Below are 17,914 nucleotides of genomic sequence, written 5' to 3'. Positions count from 1 at the left end.
TTCAAGGGTCCCTGAGGTGGAAGGCTTTTGAGGACTAGAAAGCCACACGTCCTTTGTTTCTTAGCTTTTGGTACAGTGGCACTCTTTTAAACCTTTACTGAGTAGATCTTCTAGAAGATTAATTTTTTTCTTAGTCAAAAGTTATTTTGTGGAATGACTTCATATTTGCTTATAGGTTTACCTGCTGATGATAATTTCATTTACTTTTCAAAGGTTCGTATTGACCACTCTTCTCGGACCCTTAGCTTTGGATCTGATTTGAACTATGCCACTCGAGAAGATGCTCCCCTTGGTCCTCATTTGCAGAGCATGCCTTCAGAACAGATAAGAAATCAGCTGACAGCCATGTCCTCAGTACTTGCCAAAGCACTTGAAGTCATTAAGCCAGCCCATGTACTGGTACGCATCTGAGGGGTAGATGAACTGCAGGAGTTTTTGAGGGATTCTTAGATCATGTCTTTCACAAAAGGGTTTGAGATGGTATCTGAGAGAAGGGATTTATACATTTCCTATTCAGTTGTGCTTGGTTTATTTGTTTTCTCAAATGTCTTTATCAGATATGTAGATTATTGAGCCTACCTTCCATGAAAAATCACAGATAATGTAGTAAAATATGGATAGTGTTATATAAAACAACAGGCTGCACACGTCATGACCCCCAAAATAACTTAATAGAAAGAAGTGCAGTTGTTTGGGTTTTTCCTCTCTGCTAAAGTTATTTCTTGTTTGTGGGCTCTGTAGTCCTTCTTGGCTTGAACACTTTAACGTAGAGTTGGGGTGGAGAAAAGTTGACTTAGCAAATAAAGATTCTTCAGTTTCGTTGCTATTAAAAGATTGACTAAGAGCAGTACCACAGTATTTGGTACTAGGAAGTAATAGTTTGAATAATGTCATTTTCCATTACTAAATGCAAACAGATATAAAGGTAATATTTTTGCACATTTTGTTAATTTTCAAGATGTTTAATACTATATACTATGTAACTTTTAATGCATTTTTCTTGATGCATTTGTTTTTGAAGCAAGAAAAAGAAGAACAGCATCAGTTAGCTGTTAATGCATACCTAAAAAATTCACGAAAAGAGCATCAGCGTATCCTGGCTCGCCGTCAGACAATTGAGGAAAGGAAAGAACGGCTTGAGAGTCTAAATATTCAGCGTGAGAAAGAAGAATTGGAGCAGAGGGAAGCTGAACTCCAGAAAGTACGGAAGGCTGAAGAAGAGAGACTGCGACAGGAGGCCAAGGAGAGAGAGAAGGAGCGTATTTTACAGGAACATGAACAAATCAAAAAGAAAACCGTTCGTGAGCGTTTGGAGCAGATCAAGAAAACAGAACTAGGTGCCAAAGCATTCAAAGATATCGATATAGAAGTACGTAGATATTACTCATTAAATTGTTAGTTTTATCTAGGTCTTTTGTAATCTTAAAACCACAGTTCTATACCATTTACTGATTTATCGTGGATTACTTGATTATTTTAGTAATGGACAGCTGGTTCATTAACTGACTCTGTGAGTGAGCATTTCTTTTTAATTGCTCTGTGCACTTTTTAAGCACTGTATTTGTCATGGCATTTGAGTTTAGGTAGATACCGTGTTTATTTTGCAGAGCAGAGTGAGAAATAGATGCTAAGATTATTTTCCCCCCACGTTGTCTAAATTAACACTCATTATAAACAAAAAGTAATTTAGGACTTGATTCTAGGAAGCAGCTACATTGACTTTTATGCATTTTCTTTTATATTCTCATTAAAGATGGTGAATGTTTTTTTCAGGACCTTGAAGAATTGGATCCAGATTTCATTATGGCTAAACAGGTTGAACAGCTGGAGAAAGAAAAGAAAGAACTCCAAGAACGCCTAAAGAATCAAGAAAAGAAGGTAAATGAATGGACTGGTAAACTTTAAGAAACTGATACACTTTATTTTTCAGAGAAGTTTCAGTTTTACAGAAAAATTGCAGTAGAAAGTACAGGGTTCCCACATACCTCCACCCCCTGCCCAAAGTTTCGTTTATTTTTAATACATCTTGCTTTAGTGTGGTACATTTGTTACAATTGATAACCAGTATTAATAGATTATTATTATCAACTAAAGTCCGTTGTTTACATGGCAGTTCACTCTTTGTGTTGTACAGTCCTGATGTTATGTAGCCACCATTACAGTGTCCTGCAGAATAGTTTGGAAACCCTGGTGGTGTAGTGGTTAAGTGCTCCGGCTGCTAACCAAAAGTTGGCAGTTTGAATCCACCAGGAGCTCCTTGGAAACTCTAAGGTGCAAGTCTTCTCTGTCCTATAGGGTGGCTATAAGTGGAATTATTTCTGAATAATACTTCATTGTATGGATGCGTCACAGCTTATCTGTTCACCGATTGAAGCACATCTTGGTAGCATCCAGTTTTTGGCAATTATGAATAAAGCTGCTATAAATATAAACATTCACGGGCAGGTTTATTTGTGGACATAGTTTTCAATTTATTTGGGTAATATCGAATAGTGCGATTGCTGGATCATTGACGGTAAGCCTATATGTTTAGCTTTGTAAGAAGCTGCTGGACTCTATCCCGAAGTGGCCATACCATTTTGCATTTCCACCAGCAGTGAACATGAGGTTTTCTGTTCTTCCACACCCTCACCAGCATTGAGCTTTGTCAGTGTTTTGGATTTTAACCATTCTAACAAGTGTGTGGTGGTATCTTGTTTTTATTTGCAGTTTCCTAATGATATATAATGTTGAGCCACGTATTCATGTGTATATGCCATCTGTGTGCCATTGGTGAGGGTCTGTTTAGTGCTTTTGCCCATTTTTATTTGATTGTTTTCTTACTGTTGAGTTTTAAGAATTCTCACCTTGGATAAAAGTCTTATCAGGTGTGTGTTTTGCGAATATATTTTCAGAGCTTGTGGTTTGTCTTTTTATTCTGTTAAGACTGGTAAACTCACAGCATACCAAATGAAAGGAATTTTTTAAAAATTTTTTTTCAGATTGACTATTTTGAAAGAGCTAAACGTTTGGAAGAAATTCCTTTGATAAAGAGTGCTTATGAAGAACAGAGAATTAAAGACATGGATCTGTGGGAGCAGCAAGAAGAAGAAAGAGTAAGTTTCTTATTGTATTTCTAGATTGTAAGTGATGATTAAATTTTATGCCAGTATTGGGATTATTTTTCAAAATTTATTTTGTTCTCTTTTGCTAGAAATGGTGCTTTAGTGACTGTGTACTAATAGGTTGGTGGAAGGTATGAATTGTCACATAGAGATTAAAAATGAAATTTGTAAAATTACAAATAACAGCTAAACAGCTCATTTTTAAAGCAGTTTTATTGAGATATTCACATACCATACAACTCACCAACTTACAGTGTACTACAACTCATGATTTTTAGAATATTCACAAAGGCGTGCAGCTATCGCCTAATGTAATTTTAGAATATTTTTATCACACCAAAAAGAAACTATCCATTAACAGTCTCTCCCCCCTTCCCACCTCCCCTCCCTTCAGGTTAGGCAACAACTAAGCTATTTTCTGTCCCTGGATTTGCCAATTCTGGATATTCCACCTAGTGGAATCCTGCAGGATGTGGCCTCTTGTTGACTAGACAGCTCATTTTATAATTTCGCTATTCTGTTACATTTACTTGGTGATACAAAAGCAGGGTTTGTAAATGCATGCGGGGGCCAACTATGTAACAAAAATGAGTGAGCTGATCCTGTTAGGGAAAAAAAAAAAAAGTAACCACAGGCAGGAGGGAACACAGGTGTGGGGACCAGTGTGGAGAATGCTGCCTCTTCTGGCGTCTACCGGATTGTTGCCTTTGGGATGTCTGGAACAGGAAGTGTTGGCTGTTCTTCAACTTTTAAAGAAGCTGGATGTTTTATGGTGACTCACAGTATATAACTACTGAAAACGAATTGGAGAAAGAAAAGTGCAGCAGGTCACTTAAAACAATTGGGATGATACGCTGCAATCTCTACCCTGGGGGTCTTCTGTTTTTTCACTTGGGGCACAAATGGAAAAGCCACCTGCCTTGACCTCCAGTTGTTATAAAGGAAGAAGAAGTGTAATTAAACCACATGTTTACCATATGGTAAGGTCCTTGGATGACACAAACGATTTGTGCTTGACCGCGAACCTAAAGGTTGGTGGTTCGAACCCACCCAGTGGTACCGCAGAAGAAAAGACATGGCGATTACAATCAGTGATCCCAACCCACCTGGAGCAAAGGAGGATGAAGACCACCAAAGACACAAGGAAAATCTTAGCCCAAGAAACAAAAGGGCCACATAAACCAGAGACTCCATCAGCCTGATACCAGAAGAACTAGATGGTGCCCGGTTATCACCAGTGACTGCCCTGACAGGGAACGCAGCAGAGTCCCTGACGGAGGAGGGGAAAATTGTGGAGCAGAACTCAAATTCGCATAGAAAGACCAGACTTAATGGTCTGACTGAGACTAGAGGAACCCCAGAAGACATGGCCCCCAGACTCTCTGTTAACCTAGAACTAAAACCATTCCGGAAGCCAACTCTTCAGACAAAGAGTAGATTGGATTATAAAACGTAATACTTGTGAAGAGTGTGTTTCTTAGTAAGAGTAGATACAGGAGACTAAATGGGTGGCTCCTGTCCGGAGGCAGAATGAGAAGGCAGAAAGGGACAGGAGGTGGTTGAATGGACACAGGAACACGGTGTGGAAGGGGTGTGTGTGCTCTCACATAAGGATCGCAACTAGGGTCGCATAACAGTACGTGTATAAACGTTTGTATGAGAAATTAACTTGAGTTGTGAACTTTAACTTAAAGCACAATTTAAAAAAAAAAAAAAAGATAACAGCCAAGAAAACCCTAGGGAGCAGTTCTGCTCTGTAACACATGGGCTGGCTGAGAGTTGAAATAAACTTGGTGGTAAGTAACAACAGCAAACCATGTGGTATTTAGTTTTACCATGTATGCTTTGGTTTTTTCTTTGTGATTTCTGGTGCCAGAGGGCCAAATAAAAACTGTCTGTTAGAGATGCCCCAGGACTCCTCTTATCCACTCTTTGTCCCTGCTTGTCTTCCTGGGGACTTTTTGGCACGGATGATAGCTTTCTTTTCATTTGATGGCAAGATGGAAGAGGCTAAGGAATTGCTTCTAAGTCTTCAAATCTTCAAGCATCGGGAATTTGTTTTGGGTTAAATTAGTAATCAAATAATGCTTTGAAATTTAAGTTTGTGTTATGTATTTGCAGATAACTACCATGCAGCTAGAACGTGAGAAAGCTCTTGAACATAAGAACCGAATGTCACGAATGCTTGAAGACAGAGATTTGTTTGTAATGCGGCTCAAGGCTGCACGGCAGTCTGTTTATGAGGTGAACATACTGATTTTTGGGAAAAGTTTGTTCATGAACTTTTTAATTTTGCCTTAAGGATTTTAATACAGTGGTACATTCTGAGTTAACATTTGTAGTACTCGTTCAAATAATATTTTAATAGAAATTTTGTTGACAGTGTTTTAAAGGCTAGTCAACCATCTCTAAATTTTTTTTCTGAAGGTGAAAGTGGACTGCATAAAGTCTGCTTTTGAAATAAACTTTGCTGTTTGATTCAGAAAGACAACTAGATTAAAGTGCCTTGGTCTTCAGTTGTCATGGAATCATTTGACTTATTTTGTATAAAAATGAACCCATTGGATGTTATTTTTTTAAAATATAATAATTTTTTAAAAAAACATTGGCATACTAGAAAACCTCTAACAGTCATTTGGGGTTTTTTTGTCTTGAAGATCATTTTCTGGCATTTTAAGAAACATGACTCTTGTAAATTTAAAGATTACTGCTAGTTTCCAGCTGTTGAAAAGATGCTTTTTTTGGGGCTGCCTATTCACCTGCAGGAAAAACTTAAACAGTTTGAAGAGCGACTAGCAGAAGAAAGACATAATCGTTTGGAAGAACGTAAAAGGCAACGTAAAGAAGAGCGCAGAATAACTTACTATAGAGAAAAAGAAGAGGAGGAGCAGAGGAGGGCTGAAGAGCAAATGCTCAAAGGTACCTGCAGACTGGGATTGCCAGGTGGGGAAAGGCAAGGCTGATACTAGATCCGGCTGAGAGCAGTCTTTCTTTAGAAAATAAAGGAATCAGGGTAATTGAGTTTTTAATTGCCCCACTTCTCCGAACCTGGGAACCTAACTTGATCATCCTCAGCTGGTTATATGTGAGGGCGTTACATCCTTTGCCAGCTTGTTTCCACTTGCTAAATATTGTTCTTTAAAAATGAAGACTCTTTTTATTATCGTTCTGTTAATTAATGTTAATGCTGAGTGGCATAGTGTTTGTTTTGTTGAATGTCTTCTGCCATTTAGCTATTCTAAAAGTTTTTAAAAGAATTTACTTCTACAAATGGTGCCTGTTTGATACCAGAAAAGCAGATAAGCACCAGGGGAAAGATGCTGGTGTTAGGCACACATTATAACCTAATGAATTATTTAGAGCGGGAAGAGAGAGAGCGAGCTGAGCGAGCAAAGCGTGAGGAAGAGCTGCGAGAATATCAGGAGCACGTCAAGAAATTAGAAGAAGTAGAAAGGAAAAAACGCCAGAGAGAGTTGGAAATTGAAGAAAGAGAACGTCGTAGAGAGGAAGAGAGAAGGCTTGGTGATGATCCGCTTTCTAGAAAGGTGTGTGTACAGACCATTGTGTTTATTTTATGTGTTGTTATTCTGTCAGCCAGTTTTCTTGCGTGGGCAGTTTTGAAAGTCTAGTTATCAGTTTGTCTCCCAAAGACAGAGGCTCCTAAGGTGAAAGAAACTAGACTGTCTTAGCAAAACTGGAGTTTTACAGGCTTCAGTTTAGGTTACTTGGATGAATCTCATGATACTATTTGTCAAGAGGTAGTGCGCCTTAGTGCTGTGGACAAGGGACTGTTCCTGTGTTCCTTGAAGGGATGCTGTGAATTTAGAGGATGATGTTGTGTGTTCTCTAAATCCTTGATAACTCAGAGATGTGGTGTGTGGACCAGTAGCATCACATGGGACTTTGTTAGAAATGCAGAGTCTCAAGCCAAACCCCAGACCTTCTGGGTCATCATCTCCATTCCTAGGTAATTCAAAAGCTGCTCAATTTTTTAATTGTTGTTGAAAATATCTAAATATTTTAAATATGTACTCATGTCCAAAACTGATCTGTTTTTCCCTCTCTGTCGTTTGTTTCTTGAATTTCCTCTCCTGTTACCGACTTGCTGAGTTTGGAATCTACCCTTTCCTCTCTGTCCCCACAGCTATTGCCTCAATTCAGGTCCTTTTCTTTTGCCTGTGTTGCTTACTGCTCTGCTAACTAGTCTGTCTGATCCGTTCATGTTTGGCATGGTAATTATACTTGGTCTTATTCTTAACATTTAATTTGGAACTTTACTGGCTTCCATGTCCTTCTTGATTTTAGCTAAATTGATAAACTTTTCTCACTACATTTTCATATTCTCTGTTCTTTTAGTGATTACCATTAATTTTTTCCCCAAATCTCCCTGAACTTCCAGTCTGTAAATTGAGAACTCTTCCCTTCCTTGTTAGAACTAAACAGAATTTTGAATATGCTTTTATTTCTCATGTTTTATTGCAACCAGCTGTATTTTTTTTGCCTCCAGATTATCAACTTACATTATTCCTCTACTTGGGACTCATTTCACAATTGCTTTAAGTTTTATAGCCATATTAGCAAAAAATTGTTTCAAATTTTTTTATGCTGTATCACATTTTCCCCCTTTTCTGATGAAAATTTTTTATATAGTCTCATAAAAAAGTCCGTGTGTATGTCTCAAAAGAGTTTTTGTTTTTCTCTCACAACTGAACAATAGTTTGGCCAGTTTAGAGTCATCTTCCCACAGAGCTGCACTTCCGCAGACTGGTTACTTGTCTGAGTATGCCTTTAGGTGACCTTTGTAGCAGCGCTCAAGTTGGCTCATAGGGTGTAGGTGTTTCAGATTGTACGTGTTCCCCACACCCCGTACAGAAACTTGAATGACAACGTAATATTTTGAAGAGGGAAATTAATCATTCACTTTTAAACATTTCATTTACTTCCTTTTTCTTTTTTTACTTAGTAGGCACTGTGATGGACATTTGAGGACACTTGGGGTTTTTTTTGTGTAGTCTCTAAGGGGGATATCTAGGTCAAAAAAAATCTGTGGACTTTACCAGTTTCTCTACTGTCAGTCTGTTCTTCAGATTAAAAAAAAAATTAAATTCTAAAACTTGCTTGTATTTTAAGGACTTAAGATCGCTTAAGTGAGTACAGAAATGTTTGCTTGGTAATACCAGTAATTGTCAGAATCTGATAAACTGTTGCCAATGTATTGCTTCTTGCTAATTTTGGTAATTGTAGGATTCTCGCTGGGGAGATTCAGAAAGCACATGGAGAAGAGGACCTGAAGTGGAATCTGAATGGAGAAGAGGTCCACCAGAAAAGTAAGTGGAGTTAAGGAAAACAGTGTCAACTTACCAGAGGTCCTGTTAATTCCTTAGTCTAGCTGTTTTATTTAAGTGGGATTGTACAGTATTTGTCCTTTTGTGTCTGACCTAATTCACTCAGCATAATGTGTTCAAGGTTCGTCCATGTCATAGCATGCATCAGAACTTCATTTTTCTTTATGGCTGATTAATACTCCATTGTATGGTTATATCACATTTCATTTACCCTTTCATCTGTTGATGGGCACTTGGATTGTTTCCACCTTTTAGCTATTGTGAGCAAAGTCCAGTTTATCTGTTTTGTCTTTTGTTGGCTTGTACTTTTAAAAACCTGTTATTGAAAAGTAGGTCTTGAAGAATAACTCCTATGTTTTGTTCTCAAATTTTTCTGATTTTAGTTCTTACCCGTAAGTCTTTGCTTCATTTTGAGTTAATTTTTGTATATGGGTCCACCTTCCCTTTTTTGCACGTGGAAAACTAGTCATGGCACCGTTTATTGAAGAAACTGTCCTTCCCCCTTGGGTGTTCTTACCACCTTTGTCAAATACATTGGCCACAGATGGGAAGTGATTTTTAAAAATGAGTAAAACGAAAAATCTGAAAAGCATATGTTCTTTACTCTTAAAAATGTTTGACTTTTGCTCTACAGAGACTGGAGACGTGAAGGACGGGACGAGGAAAGGTCCCTTAGAAGGGATGAAGACCGACCGAGGCGCTTGGGGGACGATGAAGAGAGTCAGTCTTCTGTCAGACCAGAGGACGATCGGTTTCCCCGGCGAGGCACAGATGAAGATCGTGGCCTTAGACGTGGTCCTGATGAAGATCGCTTCTCCCGCCGAGGGGTGGATGACGACCGGCCTTCCTGGCGTAATACAGATGACGACAGGCCTCCCAGACGAATTGGTGATGAAGATCGGGCAAGCTGGCGTCATGCTGATGATGACCGACCACTCAGACGAGGGCTGGATGATGACAGAGGAACCTGGCGAGCAGCTGATGAGGACAGAGGACCAAGACGTGGGATGGATGAGGACCGGGGGCCGCGGCGAGGAGGTGTTGATGATGAGCGAACATCCTGGCGCAGTGGTGATGATGATCGGGGTCCCCGGCGGAGCATGGATGAGGACCGGGGTCCCAGGAGGAGCATGGATGAGGACCGGGGTCCCAGGAGGAGCGTGGATGAGGACCGGGGTCCCAGGCGGAGCGTGGATGACGACCGGGGTCCCAGGCGTGGGTTTGATGATGACCGAGGACCTTGGAGGAATACGGATGATGATAGAGTTCCCAGGCGTGGTACAGACGATGACAGGGGGCCTCGGCGAAGCATTGATGATGATCGGCTCTCGAGACGTGCTGATGACGATCGGATTCCCAGGCGAGGTGATGACTCCAGACCTGGTCCCTGGAGACCATTTGGCAAGCCAGGTAAAATTCTGAAACCATACTGGGTGCTTCACAGAATTCAGTCGATGTGTTTCTATGCAGAGAATGAAATTTTAATGGATAAATAACATACAGAGATTGGGCTGCTATTCTCTATCATTGTCTAGATAAAACTGGCTGTTATCTCTCCTTGAATACCTGTGCAGTGGCTTTTATGTTAAAAGTTTACCCGCACACCAAAACAAATGAGATAACCCCCTTTTCTGCACCAGTGATACTACGCTCTTTGTTTTCCTTCTGCCTTCTTGACTGCTTTGCAGGCTCTTCTTCCCGTGCCTGTCCCTAAGTGTCTTTTCTGTGCTTTGTAGGTTCCATCCTGGACAACCTTCTCTTAAAAATAAGTAACTAAGTATAAAATGGACTCTTACCAAATCTCTGTCTACACTTCTGCCAACCAGGGGATGGGCTGGCACCTGGAAGAACTATTTTCTTTCTCAGTTCTGGCCTTTATCTGTTCAGTTCCTTCCACACTTTACTATTCTTGAGCAATTGTGTACACCTCTGTGGTTTCTTCTCCAGGTGACTGCTGCTTTCCTCACCTTCAGACCTGTATTTCCAACTGCACACTGCACATTTCTATCTGGAAGTCTTGCGGGCACTTGAAACTCAGCCTGTCCAAAACTGAATTCACACACCTCCTCTCTCCCAGCACTTTGTGTCTCAGTAAAGAGCACCCTGCCCACTTAACTGTAGAAGCTAGAAATCTGGGCTTTCTCTTTTTCTCTTCATCCGTTATGTTAAATTTTTCACTTAGTTCATGTTTGTATATTAAATGTTCTTTAAATCCACTCACTTCTGTCTTCCTTTTGCTTGTTCTGCATTGGGTCCACTGTTACTCTGTTTTTGAACTCTGGTCTTCGTTGGCCCTCTCATGCCCAGTTCCATTCTTGGTGCAGCAACCAGAGCGATCCCTTGTAAAATGCACATTTAAGTGAGCAGCTTTCCTGCCCTTCCCTTACAGATTCTGTTGCATACTTCTCAAGTTATCTCCAGTCTCACCTCATTCCACTCGCCTAGCTGTGAGCCACTTTTCTATCCTTCACATAAAATGAGAATAGTAGTACTTCTCAGAGCTGTGGAGAGGACTGAATGATTTATGCAGAGGGTTTAGACTAGTGCTTTGGCACATGGTAATATAAATGTTAGCTATAGTAATGACTTACTAGTTTTGCAGCCGTAATATACTTCCGTTGAAATCTATGGTTCCTTTGGCCTCTTAGAGAGAGAGAGCGCGTGTGTGTGCGCGTGCGCGCGTGTGTGCGTGTGTGTACACGCACATACATATATATTTGGACATCCCATGGCCAAGTGTGATATTGGGCAGGATTAGAGGATGTATCCTGGTTTTATGACTAGATGAGTGGTAAATTGTGGAGGGCTGCAACATGAAAGGAAAGAGTCTTTCTTGCTTATGAAGACTTGGAAAATGTTGCAAGGTCTAAATGAACTCATAATTTGGGCTGTGTCTTTCAGAGATCTAGATCTTAGCCCTCACCTTTTTAAGTTTTCTGCTTAAATGAGTGGTCTGTTTACCATCAGAACAGACTTTGTACCCAAAATTTCTGCATTGCAGTGTGAAAAATTATCTCTCAGATTATCAGTGGTAGTTTTGGCTATCCAACCCAGAGTAGTTAAATTCCCTTAGTATGTAAGGTAGGAGAACCGTTACTAGGGAGTCATTAACAAGAGCTGGTGATTCTTTGAAGTGGTGGTTTTGTTTTTTGTTTAATGAGATGGGAGTGTCTTCATTAGCCTTTAGAATGCTGATGGAGCAATGTCAACATTAACATCTCTGTTCATGGTTCCAGTCTGTTTTTTAAGTGGAAAAAATATTTTGCTTTTTTGAAAAAAATAGGTGGATGGAGAGATAGAGAAAAAGCCAGAGAAAACAGTTGGGGTCCACGCCAAGAATCAAGACTATCAGAAGACTCTGAATGGGATAGAGAAAAAGAAAGGGATAGAGATAATCCAGATCGGGACGAGAACGACAGGGATCCTGAGCGAGAAAGGGACAGAGACAGAGAGCGAGACGAGGATCGCTTCCGACGACCTAGGTTTGGCATTCTGATTAAACTTTGTAGTGTCTTCCATACCAACCGTGTTTGAGAAATGGTGCTTCTTGTCCCCCATCTTAGTGTTAGAATTATGGTGCCCCTCCCAAAAAAACTTTTTAAAGAATTTTTAGAGGTCATCTAATTGGATCTTCTCTCTTAACAGCAAGAAAATTGAGGTTTAAGCTGTGTAACTATCCAGGTTGTACAGTTGTTTGATAACGGAACCAGTCCAGGTCCCTACGCTGGCCACTGCTTTTTCCCTGTGGTTTAGGTCAGTCAGCTTTATTGCAATTCAACTGTGGAAAGTCCTTTTACTTTTTATCAGTGGTAAAAATTCTAGCTCCAACTGTGACCCAGGTGGCTTTGTACTGGTAAATCTAGACTAGCGCCATCCAACACAAATTTTCTGCAAGGATTAAAATGTTTTATGTCTGTACCGTCCAGTGTGGTAGCCAGTAATCACTTTTGGCTGTTGAACCCTTGAAATGTGGTTAGTGCTACTGAGGAGATGTCCTGACTTATTTAATTTTCGTTTATTGACAGTTTAGTAGCCACATGTGGGCAGTGGCTGCTGTATTAGACAGCAGAGATCCAGATCCTCTCCCTTGAGCTCTGTGCCTCGAGGCATCAGATTGAGGTCAAGGAGGAGTTTAAGCGTTAACCCTGCGACATTAGTAAATTCTCAGAGCACCAACTTGAATATAACATGCTCACTTGTAATTATCCATGTAGTCTTAACAACAGAATGTAACTTGTCGTTTCATATGGCCACAGGGATGAGGGTGGCTGGAGACGAGGACCAGCTGAGGAATCTTCGAGCTGGAGAGATTCGAGTCGCCGGGATGATTGGGATAGGGATGACCGTCGTCGTGAGAGAGACGACCGCCGTGATCTAAGAGACAGGCGGGATGACAGAGACCGAAGAGGCCCCCCTGTCAGATCTGATCGGGAAGAAGGTATAGATGTTACACACAGTTGCTGAGTATAGAACAATAATTCCCAAGGGAATTTGGGTTTTATTTAATTATCTGATAAATTGTGTGTATACTACAAATAAGATTTTAACAGATGTTTATTCAGTTTAGAATTCACAGTTCTCGTGAACTACTTGATGCTTAAACTGTGAAGTAAGCTCATTTCTAAATTTAAAGTACAGTAGTAGACTAATTATAAGGAGCCCTGGTGGTGCAACAGTTAAGTGCTTGGCTGCTAACTGGATGGTTGGTGGTTCGAACCCCCCCAGCGATTCTGTGGGAGAAAGACCTCATGATCTGTTCCTGTAAAGATTATAGCCTAGAGTACCCTGTAGGACAGTTTTTCTCTTTCACATGGCATTGATACAAGTTGAAATTGACTCGACAGCTCTCAAAGCAATAGACTAATTAAATTGAATATTAAGCAGTGTGTCTATTGATAAGAAAGTTCGTTTTATGAAATTGAAGGAATAGTTTATAAATTAAAGTAAGCACAGTGTAAAATGTTCTTTTTCGGAAATTGAAACTTTAATAAAAATTACTTAGGTGTAAAATGCCTATATCACTTAAATATCTGTCTCACAAGCTTTTAATATTTTGTTTGCACAGTTGGAGCATGAGAATATTCTTCTTTTACAGCTGTAATAAACTTCTATATTCTCTGGTTAATTTGCTGTTAAAATTTCTTCATCGAGAGCCAAAATTTTTTTTAATTTCATGTTTTTCATTCAGCCAGAGATTTGTCACCTTATCTGGAAGGTTCATAGCAATTAGGACATTTCTTATTGTTCACAGATTTTGAGTTATAAGTCTGTGTGCTATTTTTAAAGGTCTTATAAATTGTATCAAAATCATGAAAATACATTTAGCTTTTATTGCTTTTTAGTTCTGTGATTCTGTATTGTTAACTTTACTATGAAATTTCAGAGTAATTTGAGGTATTCCTTTTGCTTAAGTTCTGTTTAGTCTGAGCCACTAGGATACAGTACAAATTTAATCTTTTTCTGGTAACTTTTTAGCGAGCTCTTGGAGGCGTGCTGATGACAGAAAAGAGGACCGGGCCGAAGAACGGGATACCCCTCGTCGTGTTCCTCCCCCAGCTCTTCCAAGAGATCGAGAAAGAGAACGAGACCGAGAAAGAGAAGGTGAAAAAGAGAAGGCCGCGTGGAAGGCTGAGAAAGACAAGGAATCTCTCCGTCGTACTAAAAACGAGACTGATGAAGATGGATGGACCACAGTACGACGTTAAGTCTCAAGATGATGGATTCAAACTAGTGTCTTAAACATAGGTTTGATCACATTCAAGGATTACTATACTTGTGCTTCAGCCAATCTAAGTTGGATTCTGTAACTAATGTTTCGCCATAACACGAAAAGCATGAACTTGCATTAACCCTATATAATAGATCGATCATGCACCATATCCACAGAAGGTTGGAAAACCATGCCATTGTCTGAAATTGAAGGTGTTGCATTATTTCACCAATCATTTGTTTACAATAAAAGGAAAACGAAAAAATAAATGGAAAACGTGAACCCTTCAGGGATTGAGTAACACCTGTATCTTGGTATAGAACTATTCTTTTTCTTCTGATTTTGAAATCTCTTAATAGAGGTAAGGTTCTGTTACAGAAAATGTATTTGAAGGTCTCTAAAGTGGTGGAGCTGATCAGTTTTCACACCATTAGCTGTTGAAATATACCTCTTTAGATATTGAGGTATTTACTATTAACTCAATTTAAAATTTTTTAGGTTCACTTTAAGTGCAGTAAACATTAAACATTGGATACAGTGGGGTTTTCTGTAGATTTTACTTGCGTGAAGGTGAGTATAAAGCAAATTTGCAGTCATTATTGTAATGACAAGAATACTGCTAAAGTGTGAATCCAAAACAATATAGCTTTTAAATTTTAAAGCATTTGTTAACTATTGCTGAGTTGTTTTCTGTTGCCAATAGCGAACTGCTTTTCCATTAATGGAGAATTCATGCCTTTCAAGCATTTTAAATATGACAATATTTATAAATGTGTGGTTTGGAGGAATTGTTTAAATTCTTTTTCCTAATTTTCTTTCTCTTCAGGATAGATTCTTTCAACAAGTAATTTGTAGTAACGACTGTGTTGACTTCAATTCTGGAGTGTAGTAGGTATGTTACAGATTAACTGTTTGGTCTTATTGAAGCCAACACAGAACTTGCTGCTGTGTTTTTCCTTCAGTGATAAATAAAATACTTACAGAATTTGTTTTAGTGTTGGTTTGTGGTTAAAATGTTCAGTTCATAATGGTGAGTTTGCATATTCAGTTGAGTTTGTGTTACTTGAGTTTTACTATCAGTGCTGTTAAATGTTTCAGAATCAAAGACGATAACTGTGTAGAAAGCAAATGTGGCTGAGTCCCTGAAAACATCTCTCCTCACTGAGGGACCCTCTAGTTTTCTTTAATACTGTCTTCTGTGAACTTCTATGGATTTTGTGTGTTTGTGGTGCTCCACCTTGGATTTCCCCCAGAAATTAGGAAAATCACAGTTGGTTTCAGAGAATGTTACTGGTACATTTATGGTGGCTGTAGGGTCGCTATGAGTTGATCGACTCGACGGCAGCGGGTTTTTTTTTAATTTTTTTTTTTAGGCACTTAAAGAACTGCTGGTCCAACCGCCAGGCCAGAAGAGGGTGTATTAATGCTGCCTTACTTAAATAATCAGATGCAGCTTCACTGTTCCTGATGCTGAAAACTACTCTCTAAACATTTAAGTGGAAATCTTAAAAGGTCTTCAGAGGAGAGGGCCTTTTCTTTCATAACAAGTGAGACAACTTAAGACCAGTGATTGATTGTATTTGGGGCAGTAACCTACTCTGGGTCTTAAGCTACTAGAGAACTGTGTGACATCACAGATGGGCCCCAGCTGACAGCTCATCTAAACTGATGAGCTACACATGTGTGCGTAATTGTTGGGCTTCCAGGCCAGTCTGCAAACCCACCCTTTCTGCCCAGACTGCTCGCAGACATACTGTTCCCCCAAGTTCTGTGTCTGGGGAGTCAGAATCCAGAGCACAGGTAGAAGAGTATTTTTTCCAGTCTGTAGGTGCTGCTGCATGATCCTGCTTTTAGGTTTCCACTGCAGTGCCTGTCAAGGCCTCCCAACCCTCTCACTGCTAGCATTGATTAACAGGTATCAAAAGAAAGCTGAGCAACCAACCCATGGACTGTAATGCTCACACATTTTCAGCATTCCTGGTAGCTTCTGCGTTTGTAAACAAGATAGCTGTTTACACACGTGGAGCTGGGGGTGGAGGCAGCGAGCCATACAGACCCCAACCTATTGGTTTAAAGCATCAGTGGCCATCAGGAGGGAGGTTGGCATCTATATGTGGGGGATGCTTTTATGTCAAGAACTACCTGTGGTTTTTATCACAGATACTTTGTAGATTGAGCAGTTGAAAATTTTATAAGTCTAATTGAAACACATGGGACACTATGGAAGGGATCTTCTGTTGTGGCTGAGAATGGATTAGAGAATTACGACTACACTGAAACTTTTGCTTGAAGTTCACAGATTTGCAGTAGTAGTTTTAAAATGTATAATTTTGGCTTAATTTATGACAGAAGTTCTAATCAAAGCTAATAATTGCACAGCTTCCAAAAAGGACCTGGTAGGAACATTAAAATACAAAAAATTGCCGCTGGAAGTAAGTCTACAAAAAAGAGCAGGGTGAGGCACTCTGTGCCTCCACGATTGTTGAATCGAGGGTTCCACATACCGTTCTGTTAGCCGGATACACAGGGGGTTCTTCAGATGATAACGTCACACCAATTATTTTGTACATATTTTTTAAAACTTGGAGAAAATTGGATTTCTTTTACCCTAAACAGTTTGGGAAAGTGCCGAAAGTTTCCAATTAAGTGTTGAGCTCCGAGGATTGTTTTTAAATGTTTTAGGATGTGGTTAGTGTACTTTTTATGAGAGATCCAGGAAATTACAATACTAAAATAGTTACCCTTTGTTCATGCTTCAACTTTGAGTTTTTCAATGTTAACGGGAAAACAGGCAAATTTTTTTTAGGAGATGGGGCTGGAATGGGGTGCTTTTTAAATGGGATTCATACGGCTGCTTGACTAGTTGACTGAGGCCGTTTTAGAGACATCTCCCCCTGCTCTTGGCTTCAGGACTTTAACAAACTTGTATTAGACACACCCCTTTAGAGGGATTCTCACATACTGAAGGCACATCCTTGAGGCCTGGAAGCTCGCAGTGTCGAAAACTCGGCCCTCTAAAAACACCGAAGAGCTAATCAGGTTGGTCTTGCTGCCAGTTTAATCCTCTGGCCTGAGAGAATATATGGCGACCCTTTGGGAAAGATGGAGCCCTGGGAGAGGTCACAGGAATTCACATTGGCCTGAAAACTTCACCCCAAAAGCAAAACTAACAAACTGCTTTATTCACATCTTCCTTTAACCAGAAAGGCCCACGGTTGCCCTGTTACTCACCCTAGCTTGCGTTACACCTTCAAATGAGTGTCCAGATTAAGCCAGGGGTGCGTGGAGAAGTGTTGAAAACGAAAGCAGTCTAACCTCTAATACCCCAGCTAAACCCTCCTACTGGGAGCTTTGTATACTTGGACTAAGGTTTTTGTTGGTATTTTCAGGTAGTGATGAGTGTGTGTTTTAAATGGGTTCATCTTAGTTCACAGCTGTTTTTGGAGCATGTCTTGATGGTAGTCATGTGGGTTTAAGTGCAAATACTGCTATGAGCCACGGTGTGGCCTTCAGCATTGTGGATTTACAAATTAGGATAGGACGGAAGGAAGAGCTTTTGCCTAAGGTTCAAGTTGAATCTCAGGGATAACTGGTGAGGTTCCAGAAATAAGACTACTAGGGTCTTTACAGTACAAATGGGAGTGTGAGGGAGGCTGGGTGTATCTCCAGCCTCCACAATTAGTTCCTTTAATTAGTGCTTATTCTGGTTTGAGGAATGCCTGTGCCTAAAGCCAGACAGCCCAAAGTGAAACCTT

General features: G+C 40.0%; 1 protein-coding gene across 3 annotated transcripts in view; it reads left to right on the top strand.

Moving 5' to 3' along the window:
• Positions 1-15,147, top strand: part of EIF3A (eukaryotic translation initiation factor 3 subunit A) — a 32,296-nt gene extending 17,149 nt beyond the window's left edge. For all 3 annotated transcript variants that reach the window (XM_004374888.3, XM_023729999.1, XM_023730000.1), the window contains 12 exons: positions 214-399; positions 1,022-1,369; positions 1,774-1,878; positions 2,982-3,095; positions 5,226-5,348; positions 5,870-6,023; positions 6,465-6,649; positions 8,349-8,431; positions 9,084-9,859; positions 11,733-11,931; positions 12,706-12,887; positions 13,925-15,147. In XM_004374888.3, coding sequence (XP_004374945.1) covers positions 214-399; positions 1,022-1,369; positions 1,774-1,878; positions 2,982-3,095; positions 5,226-5,348; positions 5,870-6,023; positions 6,465-6,649; positions 8,349-8,431; positions 9,084-9,859; positions 11,733-11,931; positions 12,706-12,887; positions 13,925-14,154 — 2,685 coding nt within the window. In that variant the 3' untranslated portion in view covers positions 14,155-15,147. The remainder of the gene's footprint in view (positions 1-213; positions 400-1,021; positions 1,370-1,773; positions 1,879-2,981; positions 3,096-5,225; positions 5,349-5,869; positions 6,024-6,464; positions 6,650-8,348; positions 8,432-9,083; positions 9,860-11,732; positions 11,932-12,705; positions 12,888-13,924) is intronic.
• The last annotated feature ends 2,767 nt before the right edge of the window (positions 15,148-17,914 follow it).

The sequence above is a fragment of the Trichechus manatus genome, unplaced genomic scaffold (genome assembly GCF_000243295.1).
Source record: "Trichechus manatus latirostris isolate Lorelei unplaced genomic scaffold, TriManLat1.0 scaffold00031, whole genome shotgun sequence".
NCBI lineage: Eukaryota > Metazoa > Chordata > Mammalia > Sirenia > Trichechidae > Trichechus > Trichechus manatus.
The sequence above is the reverse complement of the archived record's forward strand: the minus strand, read 5'-3'. Positions and strand labels throughout refer to the sequence as shown.